The sequence below is a fragment of the Haliotis rufescens genome, unplaced genomic scaffold (assembly GCF_023055435.1).
Source record: "Haliotis rufescens isolate VD_foot unplaced genomic scaffold, xgHalRufe1.0.p SCAF_3, whole genome shotgun sequence".
NCBI classification, from domain to species: domain Eukaryota; kingdom Metazoa; phylum Mollusca; class Gastropoda; order Lepetellida; family Haliotidae; genus Haliotis; species Haliotis rufescens.
The window spans coordinates 24412842-24429426 of NW_025964001.1; the positions used below are offsets into that span (position 1 = coordinate 24412842).

At 37.3% G+C, this 16585-nt stretch overlaps 1 protein-coding gene across 1 annotated transcript in view; it reads right to left on the reverse strand.

Moving 5' to 3' along the window:
- The window catches only part of LOC124144473 (fibropellin-1-like), a 45443-nt gene extending 29076 nt beyond the window's left edge, over positions 1-16367 (reverse strand). The window contains exons 1-2 of the mRNA XM_046513888.2: positions 16053-16367; positions 14159-14372 (exon numbers count right to left, since the gene is read on the reverse strand). Of these exons, the coding sequence (XP_046369844.2) occupies positions 14159-14372; positions 16053-16109 (271 nt within the window). The 5' untranslated portion in view covers positions 16110-16367. The remainder of the gene's footprint in view (positions 1-14158; positions 14373-16052) is intronic.
- Between the last annotated feature and the right edge of the window lie 218 nt (positions 16368-16585).

Genomic DNA, 16585 nt, shown 5'->3' on the forward strand with positions numbered 1-16585 from the left:
GTCCCCCGCCGTGATATTGCTGGAATATTGCTAAAAGCGCCGGAAACCAAACTCACTCACTCACACACTATAAAATTGGATTTGACCAAAACGTTACAAACGTTATCCAGACGTTCCTAGGCTGAAAACAGTCGCCGAAACACTGCAAACTTAAGGTCCATAACACAACCATGATACCAGTATCAAATACATCACCATCGAATACTGGTAACCATTTCTTGCTCGTTTACTTTTTAGCCACCATCAAACATGGCTGTATACTCTATTTTGCCCGGCAGTTTAAATGTTTGAGAATAACATACCCCTCGTATAACGGAAACGTGGCAAATACATACTATTAGTAACTTTAAATACATTCGTAAATACGAAAACGAAGGGCTTGAATGATCCGCCTGCTTTTTGTTTGATGAATAATTCAACAGAGGTCATGATCCACAATGTTTAAATCATGTTTTTATCCAAAGGAAATGTTTGTGATTGGGAAAGGTGCTCCTTGCGCTGTTTATCCGGCGTGCAAGCCTACAGAAAAATCCTGAACAAATAGTGTGTATGGTACGGGGCACTGCTCCCGGGAGCGCCACGTTAAGTGTTAAAAACATGCACACGCATTTACCCAAGAGCGATCAAGTTAAGATTACACAGCACCTGGAGGAACTCGGGAGATGCAGTAGATGAGTGTCATGGGGGATTCAGGAAAGACAATGTGTCAGTAGTTATGTCAAACATGGTACGCAGAAACCATCGTTATTACATCGCAGCAATACATTGTCAACACATATGCCTGGCCCTATGTATGGGACGGTGGCGACCTCGTTAAGCATTTAACACGTTAATGCCACTTATTAACGATGCATTTACAAAAACAGCAAATGTCAAATATTATCAATACGAGTAATGGAAACATGAGGACAGTGTTTGTCAATCTATTTAATAGTAGTTTGGACAGTACCATTTACAAAGAAGAGAGTGAATACTTGACGCTTTTTTATGGATAGCAATTTCTTATAAAAAACGTTTCAGAGCTACTGCTTGCTCCGTCATCAGGTGAATGCCTAGAAAGCGCTCAGAGTACTATATATTTAAAAATCAGGATGTTTACACAACACAAGGTGGGATGAATGTACAAAGTTGGAGAGAGTACCAAACCTGTTACTTTACTTTTGATACGTGTTACAGTCGGACAGAGGGACACTGACAGCGTTGAATCATTGCCTACATACTTCACAACCTTATCGAGATATTGCAAGTACGTGTAAATGAAGTCAGCTTACACCTAAACCGTAATTAAACCATTATTCATCTGTGGCACCCCAAGAGACGCTAAACAGAGTATATGAGACGCATAATGTTATTGTCAACATAATTCAGGACAATTTGACATCTGCCGAAACTGACTCTATATCGCGTAAAAGACAAAAGTGTGAAAAAGTATGTGAATGGATCACTGAAAATCAGTGATGGTACCAGGCGTACGCGTGGGGGTGTCTTTTTTTTAGTCTATATATATTTTTGTCTGCTACATTTGCAAAACCAGATATTTTCGAAGAGTCTAAATATTTTTCTAACAAATAACACAATGCAACAATGTATTTTTTGTGGCAGACAATCTACTTTTCCACAGTCTGAATGAAGCATAACTATTTTTTTCAAGCATCTTCTGGGTCAATAATTTCTTTGGATAAAATCACGAAAAGGACTCATATCCTACTTCGTCCTTTCTCAAATGTTGTTATTACCACCGATGTATTTTTCTCATTCAAATGGTTAAGATCGTTAGTATTCTGTGTCAGCTTTGACGTGCAATATTGACTGACAATCGTTGTATTTGTGTTCACTGAACATGGGATACCCCAGCATGCGGATTATTATATGAACACAGCAAGTCTGTAATAAACTGTTCATTATCTATAAGCTAACAACGCTTCTGAATGGAACTCATTGAAAGGGAGACGGTAGGCTGCGGGTTTCTTCTGATAGCGTTTATGTAGGAAATGTGCAGTCACATGGTGCATTTTCTGTCCTAATCCATGGATTATCTAACAAAGAGAAAGGAACTTGGAGATTAGGATTAAAAGACACGCAAACCATGTCCCCCAGACACTGTTGTACGTGAGTGGGGTCAGCTAGGAGTGTTCAGGTCAGAAATCAACATGCGGTCAATGTCAAGGACGCATACTTTAAATGAAGCTGATTAACTGAACGCCTTTTTAAAGGTGTGAGCTATGTTATAAAAATCTATGTTTTCAAACTGGCGTAAATAAACATTAAAGTTAAAACATTCAATAAAGACCTTTGATGACATATTCTCGATAATAGTTTCTTTGAAATTTACCTGCGAGGTTGTCCACACAGTATACGATCTGTACTTTCGGTGAAATTTTATACTAATCTTTATATGAAGATTACAAGGTAACATTAATTCTTATTTCATAGATTGCATAAGGAGAATCCATTTTCACATGGTGTGCTATGCTTAGAATGTAGAAGATAGAAGAACTGTGTCCTACCAACTGAATCATCTACTGTACGTGACATTAACAGAAACACATTAACCTTATTCCTCAAATTCCATGTTTGTCCTTGTCAGAGAGCCAAGTGTGAATTTTCGTGCACCAAACGAAATCTAAAGACTGGGCGAGAGTCGACTTGAAAATGTAGCATCTGCCTCCTATATGATGCAGGGAAATTACGGAACCTGTCTGAAATGTGTTGGCTCGTCGGTGTGACTCCTCAAACCAACAAACAAGGCTCTACAGCATGGCCAGAAGCAGGCCTGGTACGTCATGGGACCATTCTGACCCGGTGGTGACTCCGCTCGAACAGAGCGTTGGGATCAGGCAGGGTGTGCGCTCTGACCAGATCTTTTACATGTTAATGAATATCGTTGACAAAGATGCCCCATAGATTAACTCTAAGTAGTTTCTAGGGAACAAAGGTATGACGAGTGTAGCATAACCGTTTGACACACGTTGACATATGTCCTTAAGACGTTTCATTCGTTAGACAAGACACCGATGGAACTATAAATGTATCCACAACACAAAGCTCGTGACCAATGAAATATTGTTTTGGGATATTTTGTTGTTGTAGATTCTTCTTTCAACTACCTCTATTTAAAGACAAGTCATTTGCAATTTGTTTAAGAAATACATAACACATGTATATGAATGATTTACTCTCATCTGTTTGTTCGTCTAATCATAGATTGAAGAATCTATACATCAGTCTTTGTTAAATACTAGTATTGCATAACAAATCATAGCCCATTAACTGTTGACAGCCACCGGCACTTTGAATCCCCCAAACGCTCCTATAAAACATCTCATCCCCACCGTTTAAGTAGTGACTAACCCAGTATTGACTCACGTCATACGGAAACACCTGTGACACGACACACCTTGTACACCTGTATGTCAGGTCGTGGGAGCCACCTACATGACACTGGTCATTACGAAAATGCTAATAAGAACGGGTTAACGTTAACATGAACATGTAAGAAATGAGGTATGTAGGGTTTCATGTCCAATGTCCACGTGGAGCTTCTGTCGTAATAAATAAGTTTCGAAAAGATGCTATGTCTTTAGAAAGCAGGATATATCCCTTGATAAGTACATTTCCTTCCGTCGTCGTCTAAAACATCACGTATAATTTCTAACAGTGCCCAAGGCTTTGTTCCAACAACTATAGTTAAGGTAGGGGTACTAGTTCTACCAACGTGTATACGCAAAACAGCGTGAACTATTTGTTTTCAAGTGTGTAGTACGACGAAAATTACTGATACATCCTGAATGTCTGCACAACTGATAATATGGTGAAAAACAATACTCACTCACTAATACAAACTGAATTTGTAAGAGTTTGTAACTACATAGTAAAAGGCTTAGTGTGATATATACAGAAAACAAACATCTTGAAAAACATATTCAGAACGATTTCGTGATCGACCTTTAGTAAGTATACCTTCAGTGTAATGAACACACGAAGGTAAGGTCGATGAGTGGTGACTGTGTGGCTGCTGTCTAGCTCCGTAATCAACAGTAATGCAGCTCTATCAATGTGATCAAAAGGTACTTGTGTCTGGACAAGACAAACCCATGGTAGCTGTCACACCGTAACAGATAGTATTAGTGGACTGATAACGTTTGGTGGGGTGAACGGTGCAGATTATTGATGGAGATGGAGCGAGTTGATAAATAATGGATTTGATAGACGGAAAGAGATGGAATAGAGGGATGGATGAATGGAAATTGATGGATGAAGATGAGTAATTGAAGATGGATAAGGTGGGTGAAGGGATGGGCATGGACGGGTGGAGATGAAGGGTTGATGATGGACAGACTGGCATGACACATAGAAGGATGAAAATGACGGATGGATGCAGATGGTTGGTCGGAGATAGATGGATGGGTGGAGATGGATGGATGGAGATAGAGACAGGTGATAGCTTCTGTTCCCAATATGTTTTTGTTTATTGTTTAACTGACATTCAGCTCTGTAGGCAAAGTGTGCTGTGATGAAAATTTGTTTTTAAACTCAGCACTATCGGCTTACCAGTGACAGAGACCTTGATTCTATTGTAGTATATAATTACAGAGACTAAAGCTTTTCTTGATTTGGATTTTATGGGGGAGGAAATGTATGCAGGTTGTGAAGCACTGAACAATGACGTCGTTCGTATTATGTAAGCTGAAGTACAGGTGTTCCACACAAAAAAGGAATCTGACACTACAGTATTTATTGAGTAATTATCTTGTACCATCCTCGTACAGCAAAAACAATGTAGTTTTATACCTGGAGGATAAAGGGGTTATCTATATGGTAATGTTCCAGATATATCATGACCATGTGTGTAAATATGGCAACTCTGTTTACATGATCGGATGTACCCGTACACAAAAGTTATTGGGGTTAAGCCAGAGCTACAGTCAAGTGCATATGACTCACTGGCAAAACACTTTCAGTGTGAACGTTTGTTCATTAGGAGAAGTTTTGCTGCAATGGAAAGGGTTGGAGGAGTACATGATACATTTTACTAAAGGCTCTGCCCCATGAAAATATTTAGACTAATGGTAGGCTCTGGGTCAAATTAAAGCAACAAAACCCTTTCCGTTTTCATATGAAATCTCTGCTGAACTTAGTCAATTATATCACGAGCATGATGATACCGGGTGTTCACGAAAGGGTGAGCGTATCCTGCTATATATTTTGTCATTGGTGCATCAAATTTGGACATGTTCTCCACATGTCCACCCAAAAACAGAAGCCTTGAATCTTGTAACCTTCAGCAAACACCTTTTCGTGCAACTTATCCTACAAGAGTCGTATGACGGTTTATAAAATCTTCGAAGAAAGAGCATGCTCGATTGTACCGCAAAGGTTGTAAAATGTAGACACCCAAAGCTTGTTGTTGGAATATTGCTCGACATAAATTTAAATTTGACTATTGGAAAGTTGAAGTCATCCTTCTTGTCATACAGACGTGTGGAGATATATTTGTCACTCTGAATATTAAATATAACGCTGAATAGGCGGTCGCACTGTTCTCCTAAATTTCTAGTTCAGGAAGTTAAATCAGTGGAAGGGAAATGGCAATTTGACAGTAATTGAACGAAATTAGATCATCGATATACCTGAAATTTAAGTTCGAACTCCGTTATCTCGAATATACCGATATCTCGAACCTATTCTTCGATCCCGTCTGCCTTCCTATATAATATTCATGCCTCGTTGCCTCAAGTGTCCGGATATCTCGAAGCTATAACACGGCCCCGCTCGGTTCGAGATAACGGGGTTCAACTGTATCTCTCTTTGTATGGAATTTTATGGATTTTTTGGAATCCAGTAAAAAAAGAAATAGGTTTGTCTTCAGATTTTATAATCAATCAAGAGTTAATAGTACTGATACATGGTTGGGCAGATTTCTTCCTCGCAAAACATGGCCGTACATGTATGTGTGACATCTTTTGCAAGTCACTTAAACCAAATTCGTTGATCAAACAGTTATTGTAGTGATTATTACATCTATCGGGAATGTTCTTTAAGGACTTGTCAGTGGGAACAAACTGCACACTTTTCATGTAGAGCAGCCAGACGTTGGCATTACAATTTGATAGGACAGACCGGGACCATTCTAATTCTGTTTCCTCTTTTTCAGTTTAAGCATTCTACCAATGACAACATACCGTTTTTATTTAGCAACTCTGAAATACATTCAGCTGGTTCCTCTTCTCAAAGTAAGGAAAAATAATGCAAGTCGGTTAAACTTTTATATGTAAATACACACGGGCACCTTTCATGGATGTGAGTAAAGCAAGAATAGTTTATTGATGATGAAGATAAACGCTGAATGAGATTTTGCATCTGATATAATTTGAAAACAAAGTTTCATTTCGAAATAAATGAACGAATCTAATGTAGTGCCTGTGGATCATTGCACTTTGAATATGATTCTTGTATGAGATGTTCTTAAATTGAAAAAAAATGACTTGGCTCAACAATTTGTTCTTTCATGACAGCCTATTACCACATACCTAGGTACAACAAATAATCCATTCTATCCGTAGTGCAAGTACCCAGGACAACGTCATGATATAATGTATACTTACAACGCGCTCACACCTCGTGATAGCATGTTGTCCTGCGCCATGACTGTGGGATTTATATTTTTCAATTATGTTTTTAGTGAACGTTAGGTTAAGTCAACATCAAACTAAACCATGCCTAGTTTCGTTGATTCCATATGTGAGAAAAAGCAGAGGAGGAAAGGTTCTGTCGAAAAAAATATATTCCAATTATTTTAAATACATGTTTTTAGACTAAATATTAGTCTAGATAGCACGCTATTTTCATTGCTTAATTTGATGGAAAAGCCATATAAAGACTGATACTTTTCAACGTGCCATATGTTGGATGATACTTGTAACTTAAAATTATCGTCATTTTAAGTTGAGGTGAAATGGGGTATAATGTCGCGTTCAAGATTATTGCACCTTTATAGCGACGTGCATGCCAATCCACTGAGATACCATGCCGCTGTTTAACATGAATACCCCACTCAGACACAGTTTACTGACTCCGAGCCGACCAGTTCTTGTTTTAGCCCCTTAATGCTGAGCGCCAGACAGGGTAACAACAAGTACCATCTTTTGGTATGACGCCGCCAGGGATCGAACCCTTGACCTTCCACTCTCAGGGCATATACTCTACCGCTAGACCACGTAGGCTGTTCTTCATTTTGAAACAAAACCAAAATAAGACAAAAGATAAGAAGTCAAAGTCGACAGCCTTAAACCGTTTAATACTAAACCCAGAATGACCCAATATAGCAAAATATCAAAATATCAAAATATCATGATAACATTGGATCTTTATACCTGTCGAATACGTTTACTCTTTCATAAAATACGGTTTAGGGTGTCAACATTATATAAAGCCTTTCTGCCAACATTACTTCTATTCATAGAAACACAGTCTGCATATATACCAACGACCAGCATTTTACAAACGATGTAATAATTAGCAAGCAACAAGAAGCACGTCATCAAGTGTCATTCACAGCCACTGTACAGAAGCTGTTGTGAATCATTCTAGGATAATTTGGCTGTGTGGACATCACGTCATGGCTATAATTATAAACCCATGTTCTCCTGAGTAATTAAGCTTAGATCTGGCAGCATTTCCATGATCACTCTAAGGCTTTAAACTGTAAAAACCAAAGAAACCCGGATGTAAGCATGATAGGCAAAACGAATGGCATTGCGTGAAACACGTACGGCTTATGCACTCGACGACAGTTAAGACTATTCATATCTGTCTGGTCACGACAGTTTCATTAAATGGATGAGGACCTCAGCCAGTTTCTATTTTGTAGGGGATTTTAATGCTGCAAACGCATGATAAAGTAGTTAGCGGTTATAAGAATGTCATTATTTATATGGTTAAACTTGTTCGTTTAATATTTACAGCACCAAATATCACGTAATTTCCTAAATTGTCCAAGTAAATACCAAGGTCTGCTGATGCAGGATATTTTGTTTTCTTTTCCTTTATTTAAAAAAGAAAGCTAACCTTGCGCATTGTATTTCAACACGGCGTGTCATATGCCAATATAGTTAATGCTTGAAATATCTAATGACTAAAGACGAAATGCTAATGCAATACAATGAGATGGCACATGTATACTGCTCTACTGTTAAGTACTCTGATCTTTTAATAAACTGTACTGATCACATTAGATCTACAGTAGGGAACACCATGAGAAGCTTGAGTTCACCGAACTGAACATTTGACACCAGGTGGTGTGTTTATTAATAACACAGGTGCTTTAACATGTTTCTTTAAGGATTTGGTTGAAAGCTATCAAATATTCAAAAGGACTAAATAACTGAAAATAAAGAATACATTTTTTCCATTATTTTCATGATGACATATTTTGCATGGATATAAAAAAATACAATATTGGATATATAATTCTGACAATATACATTAATTGAGTTGAACACTGTAAGTCCGGTTTACCATTTCCTTCTTGTCATAGATAACAATAGAAACGCACATCCTTGCATTTGTAAAAATGTGATTGTGGTATTCATATTTGTCCAATGTATCCTAAACAATATTTTCCTGAATATATGGATTTTATATTGATATTTTATATTGAACAGCAGTTTGGATAATATGCAATACTTTATTATCAAAAACAACATACAACCATGAACATACAGAAAGCATTTTACGATTTTAACGTGTTGATTATGCATGCACGACACGCGCGTGAACGCACACCTGGTCAATCCCAACCATAATTAGTAACAACAGCAGAGAAACGCTGCCAGCATGCGTAAAGGCCCGAAATTACCTTTCTTCCTCTTAAAGGTTCTGAGGTGAAAAATGATGCTGTTGTCAATATGTATCTTGTTTATGTACTGATTTAAGAAGTTTTTTTGATATAGTTTTCATTTTGTCTTTAATTGCAAAGGCTAATTTGCTGTTTAAAAATGAATTGCACATGTTATATGTATGTGACTCCTTTTCTGACTCAAGAAAAAGTTCATTGCGGTTCGTATTTCAGTAATTAACAACTTTATTTCTATCATATAGATTATGAGCATTGATATAATGTAAAGCGTCCCTCTATTTCTATATCATGTAAATAAAAAAGAAACATCCAATTGTAAATCCGAAATGCGCATACATGATCATGTTTTTGTATGCATTTGGCCCGGAAAGCTTTTGCTGAATAAATCTGCCAGTTTGTTTGTCTTATCTCGTATCCTTGACTAGTACTGGTGTTTGAACAAGCACCATGCCAAGCATACAGTGTATATGCAACAAGAAAAAATATCTCCAAATAAAAGCGACAAAACCCTTTTCCATATTCGATTGTGCAAGGCATGCGGTCGAGTTAGAACATCTGCACATTTTCAAGTAAACTATTTAAATAATACAAAAACCTCTATAGGATATGTACTGTAGGGATACAAATGACGTTTCTGTCCATGATATTTTATGCTCACAAAAGCAACGAAGCCAACGTGACATACAAATCCTTAACTCGTCTGTAAATTGCAATGTTGTCTGAGAAAATTGACTGTGTTCATTACGGCATTGACATTCAGCACTTAGAGCGGTTTTATCGCCCAAAATTGACCATTGCTTAAGGAGTGACCTACATTTGACCTTCGAAAGGTGTGGAAAATCAGAATCTGTAGCCTATTTGTAAACGTCTTTGTCGAATCGAGGCTCTACAGCCAACATGGCAACCATTGAAATCAATGTGAGATGTGTACATCAAACATTTAAATAGTTTCATCTGTTTGTTTTGTGAAAGGATTGTTTTTGCATTTAATAGATTTTTTTGTCTTACATGTGTAAAATTCCCCTTTACTTGAATTCTTTTCACATTTTGCGGACTTTCGCCGTTGAAATACTTTCCAATATTGTTTAAGGAACTCAGGGGACGTTTTTAGGATTTGCTTTTATTTACATTGGCATGTTTTGTATTCTGGAACCAACAAATGTCGGGAAGGAGTAGTTTGAAATGCCACTTTTGTCTCTATCACACATTACCATCTTTTTCATTCTAAAGATTTACTTTAAGAAAATGCATTTTTCCTGGGATATTATGTGTGTTGTTTTTATTTCATATCATGGTTTGTTTCACTGAATTAGCTCTGAATGCACACATTTGATAATTGAATGAAGTTAGTGTATCTATTTCTTGTAACAGTAAAAGGTTATTACTATCTAAACTTTTATACACAGTTTCGATGTCAAGGAAAAATAATATAAAGAACTTCTCATTTAATAGGTAACCACATAAATGTGTATAAATTCTAAACCTAGATACAAGGCGTAAATATGTATACTGTCGTCATTTTTTATTTTTCATTATTTGTTTGTCTCTCGTCGTACACAAACAAAAACAAAGTCAGACTGATAAATAATACGTTATAGAGGCAGACACACATGTGAAAGTTTCACTATCGTTCCTTTTTTAGCAACATTACTAATAATATATTATTTGGATATTAATCGATAAAGGTTATCTTTATTCTGATCATCAATGTGTGGGATAGGGATTACTTTGAAATTACCAATTGCCCATATATAACGTACGTTTTAAAATGGGAGGAGTATGTGTGGATGTGAGAGGTGGGAGGGTTCACCTCCTCCCCATCTCCCAACATACGCATCTCTCCCCCAACTCAAGCCCCACCAAAAAAAATAAAAAATAATAATAATAAAATAAATAAATAAAAAAAAATAAAAAAATAAAAAAGAAGAAGAAAAGAAGCAAACTCTACATCCTGTTATGTTTTACATGTTAGATTATGGTCAATTTGAACCATGTGTTTCAGTATACAGCTATGATAAATGACTTGGCTTAATTCAAAGTTACATAGGTAAATATTTGATCATTGTTGTAAACCATAAAACACATGTGTGTCTTAATGTCAGGGCGGATACACACCAAACATGTTACCATCGAAGAGCAATACAAAGTCTCTGGTGTTTTAGTTTTATCCAAAGAATACACGAATACAATGGCTAAAAAATCCCAATCAAACAACATGTAAACCAATTCAAATACATTCTAGCATAATGAACACGACCAAATTCGCTCTTTCCGCGCCTACGCCCGACAAATGTCAGCTATTTACGGTGATAAACATATTGTTGACAAATATTTAACCACATCATGCTATGCCCATCATCCCAAAGACATGATTGCCGCCGAAGGGCCTCCCATAAAAAACAAACACAAGAAGACAATTTCAAATTCCAAACATTGGCCGGGTTTAGCGAAAGGCACACGACATTGTTTAAGCTTTGCGAGAGGAAGACTTTATATGACACTGTATGCTGACGGAGGTATTGGTGTGACCGTCTTGTCCAGTATTGTCCGAAAGAGGGTTGGACAGGCAGAGATCGGGCGTACCAGCGGTCAAAAATAACATGTGGTAGCTTCACACGTCTACCGTTTAACGTCTATATTGATCTACATGGGCAGTTTCGTTTGCATTATGTAGCGGTATTTCCTCCAGGAAACGGTTATGGTTATCTGAAATAGGTAGCTATATATAGGTGGTAGGTAAACAATACATGCACCTTGTGTCAGAGTTATATGTCCGAACATATTTTTTTAATTTAGGCACATTTTTCTTGAAATACAAATGCGGTCAATTCAGAACAAATAGTTGTTGATCAGAAAAAGAGCAAAAAAGACAGATTGGATTTAGGCAACAAACCAGGAAGAGCAAGAAAACTTAAAGGTCCATGTGCATTAAAAACCTTTCCTTCAATAAATTAAAACGACAAAACCATTTCCATATTCATAAGAAAAATCTTTAAAAAACCGGGTCGAAAGCTCTATCAATGAGTGATGATACCAGGTGTTTCCGAAAAGGTGAGCGTATCCTGCCCCACCGGTCGGGCCTGTCACAAACACATGCAAAGACAAGTCAGTTGATCAGCTGACAAAGAACACGGGAACATATGGTTCAAGACAATATAAGGAATTGCATCGGACATCATTCTTGTCGCTATTGTGAGGCGATTCGGAAATGTCCTCCAAATGCCTCCCATAAAACTTTTTGAAAGCTTTACTGAGGCCTGGAATGTTGTAACCTTGATCAAACAACTTCTGAGCGAGAGTCGTATGACGTTTTTTGAAATCTTGGTAAAAAGAGCAAGCTTGATTGTACCTCAAAAGTTGTGAAATGTAGAAGCTGCAGGAATATTGCTGGACATAAAGGGGCAGTTTACAATAGGAAAGTTGAAGTCATCCCTCTTGTCATACAGTCACAAAACACAGTTAATATATGACTAGTATTTACTGAAATCAACATGTTCACTATACTGTATGAAGACGTCAATACCTTAAAGGTGCGTTAATATTTTTATCTTCGCAAAACTGATAAGTTGTTCGGGCAATATTCCAGCATTTCCATCCTTTGATGTATACATTCACAACCTTTGAGGTACAATCATCCATACTCTTTCTACGAAGATTTCAAGAGCCTTTCAAGGCCTTAGTGAAGCTTTCAAAAGCTTTTATGGTAGACTTTGGCTCAGACAAGACGCTATCATTCGATACGTGAACAGTTAAAGGGCATTACGCTTTTGGGAAAAATGAAGTCACGCAGTTGAAACATTATTTTGTCTATGTGGTACCTCAGTTGTATATCAATATATCAGTTGATGAGAAACAATGTCTTAGTTTATTCAACCTGAGCAAAGATCCCTGAACATAGCCCCTCTTTAACGAACGATCATTCATGTTCGTACCTCGGTCACAATATAGTTGTCCGCCCGGAGAGCGGAAGGTCCGGGGTTCGATCCCCGGCCGCGTCATACCAAAAGACGTTAAAAGATGGTACTTATTGTTACCCTGTCTGGCGCTCGACATTAAGCGGCTAACACAAGGACTGGTCGGCTCGGAGTCTGAGTCTGAGTGGGGTATTCATGTTAAACTGCGGCATGGTATCTCAGTGAGCTAGCACTATAAATCGGCATCAGTCCGGACTAGTACAAGCAGCCACACAAACACACACACGTGCATGCACGTCGCTATATAAGTGCAATAATCTTGGACGCGACGTTAAACCCAATTTCACCTCCCCTCACCTCACAATATAGTTCATTATTGCCTGATAGACGGAAGATGCAATCAGTCCATTGTGTAAGCGGTTAACTAACACACGTTAAGAAGTAAGAGCCAACAAACACCAACTGCAGTGTCCCTCTTGGGATGTGCATTGGGATAAGTGATGGTTTTATGCACACAAACACAGCTGCATGTGCTTACGTTCAGCTGTTTACGTATTCGTTTGCATAACTTTGAGATCGAACAAACATTGGACTGTTGATGCATATGGTCATGTTAACATGGCATCGGGACATGTATTGCGTCTAGCGTTGTTTACATGTCATAGACCTATGCCATGACGAAATGTGCTCTGTGAACATAAGAATCCTCATTATGTAAGCATACACACATTCGTACATTTGATAACAGGGTGTTAGTAAACTAGCATTATGTGTTAGTCCATGGAGATCTTTAAAAGATAGTGGGGTACCGCAAAATGGTACCATATATCTCTTGAACATTTGATAACAGGGTGTTAGTAAACTAGCATTATGTGTTAGTCCATGGAGATCTTTTAAAGAAAGTGGGGTACCGCAAAATGGTACCATATATTTCTTGTACATTTGGTAACAGGGTGTTAGTAAACTAGCAATGTGTGTTAGTCCAGGAAGTTCTTTTAAAGAAAGTGGGGTACCGCAAAATGGTACCATATATTTCTTGTACATTTGATAACAGGGTGTTAGTAAACTAGCATTGTGTGTTAGTCGATGGAGATCTTTTAAATAAAGTGGGGAACCGCAAAATGGTACCATATATCTCTTGCTACTCAGAGATGAATCTATTCCATCTCAGTGTATGGCACTGAAATACATACTATAAACCAACTCTCTCGCCATCCCTCTCCACCCCCCCCCCCCCCCCCCGCCTCTCTCTCTCTCTCTCTCTCCCCTCCCCCTCTCTCTCACTCTCTCCCACAGACACATAAACTAAACTGTCAAGGTGTTTTAACTGTATTCCTACAACATAGCATGAACGTGTACAGCTTTAAACTATGAAAGATGATCTCACCTGTGAAAGTAAAGGTATCAGAGGTTAGAGAACAAAACTGTTCGCTCAGGTCCATATTATGCTCGGAATACTCTTCTACACACAGAAATAACAACCCCACACATGGCCTGTCCTTTCCGTCAGAACACGGGGATTTGTGGAGATCTGTCGACTGGTGATGCACAAACTTCGTCAAATCAAGCCCCAGAATAAAGTCAGAGTGTACAACACCCAGCTGTGAAAAAATAGAAAAAAGTCAAGAATACAGAAAATATATGAAAACACACCGACATAACCAATATAGAAAATGATGCCTTATGAAAGATTTGGTGGAATCTATTTCCTAGTCTATTTTTATAGAAGCTATAAGCAGGAACGATGACAACGAAATGATAAATTGCTTTAACATAAACACAATGCGTGTTACTACTGCTGGAGAACTCGGAAGCCACGTTTATTAAGGTGTTAAAGGTGTGAAGAAGACAAAACAGTGGCTGAGCATACAGGTATAAGGATCAGTTAGAAGACAATGTTTACAGCCACACTTTTGTTTTCCAGTTATACATAAACTGCCGATCAAAGGAAAGTACACACCTATGTTTGATGGTGGCTAAAATGAAACAAACAAGAAATGCTATTCGATGGTAATGTATTTCATACGGAAATGGTAATTGTGTTTTGGACCTTGCGTTTGCAGTGTGTCGGCTACTGCTTTCAGTCTAAATAACGTTTTATAACGTTTGAAATGTTTTTGGTCACGTTTGTAATGTCTTGGTCACAACCTCGTTTCAAGTGTATACTTTCTTTTGTGCGGCAGTGTAGCTACTTAACATGGCGTGTTACACACGTTGATGCACTGACATGCACATGGCAAGGAATTACATACTAGTTACGATATAATTTAAAAACGGTTATTTCAATAAATATTTTGAGACCATTTCTGTTTTGGCGTTTCAAATATCTCGTGGAGAAATGAATGCACGAGTATGTTTTACTGCGTTTGTATATTTCTTGGTTAATAAGACAACTAAGTTGATTTCGATACATATGTATTAAGTTTTATTAATCTATTGCAATCTCTAGTGTCTATGGATTAAAAAAGCTTGGCATTGCACTAAAATTGCACAAATATACACATACAATATACGCACACATTCAAGTACTAAATGTATTTGCATGGGATATGATTTTGAATGATTGTAAATTTAATAATACCGTGATTAATGGCAACTAAATAAAATAACATATCTTGCTCATATGACATGAAGTCATGTAATGAAATAACTCAGGAATGTACTCCGATATCCATTAACTGTGCATGAATATTCATATAGTCGTAGTATTTATATATGTGTTCACATAAAATATCACAGTACACAGTAGCTATACAGAAACAAGTAATACTTTACAGCAAAGTTAACACTGTTCATGATTCGGCCATTTGTTCAGGGAAATAGTTATATGGATGAGAATAATAAGTTTAGACTGCGTGCTTTCTCCTCAAATGACATACCTAATCTGGGAAGCTTATATTCAAATAATATTTTACAATTCATAATAAATAACACGAATACTCAATACCTAAAAACAAAATTATAGAGTAATATCGAGTATACATATATGTATATGTATATATGTATATAGGTATTTAGTTATTTTGCAAGAAGTATAGCTTGCGCTGTGCCACTTCACAATGTAATATTATTATACTATTTAACCTCTAATTTTATTTTACAAATTATTAAAGAATGTGGATGTTATTATTTTATTTAGCATTATCATATATTTAATAAAACAATATTTAGTTTGTACGTTTTCAGTTTTAAACAAATTAACATAAATAAAAACATAATCATGATAAATTCTCACAAGTTAGACTGATTACAAGAAAAATACAATTTACTGGAACACTTACCTTTAGTATGCTGATCACAAGTAATATAACAGTTACATTCCTCCAAACTCGTTTCATTTTGATTTTTTTCACAGAGCTGTAAATTCCAATAAATTTCCAAAAGTGTCTTCACAAGCTGAACCGTCTTCTCATCATGTCTATCCCACCATACAGAACTTGGTTTCACAAACTCTGTCAAACGACTGTGTAATTTCTACTGGTATTTGGCAGCTGCTTACTCAAGGATTGCTCCGAAACCAAGCCTCCCTCAATGCAAACAAAATCAAAATTAACAGCACCAGGCCCGCGGTAGTGAACCGTATGCGTCAGCTTCGACTTCTTTGTAGACAATAGTTAGCGTTAGGGATGCGACGCTTTCAGAGGAGACGGACGAGGACTGCGTAGGAATACTTAACACAAATCGTGACCTTCCGCGACTAGCAGTAGTTCCAAAGCCGTAAACACATAGCGATGTGAAAACTCTCACGGACTTTGTCGAGTAAATAACACACTCACGAATTCATTTCAAAGACATTTAAGAGAAGCTAATGAAG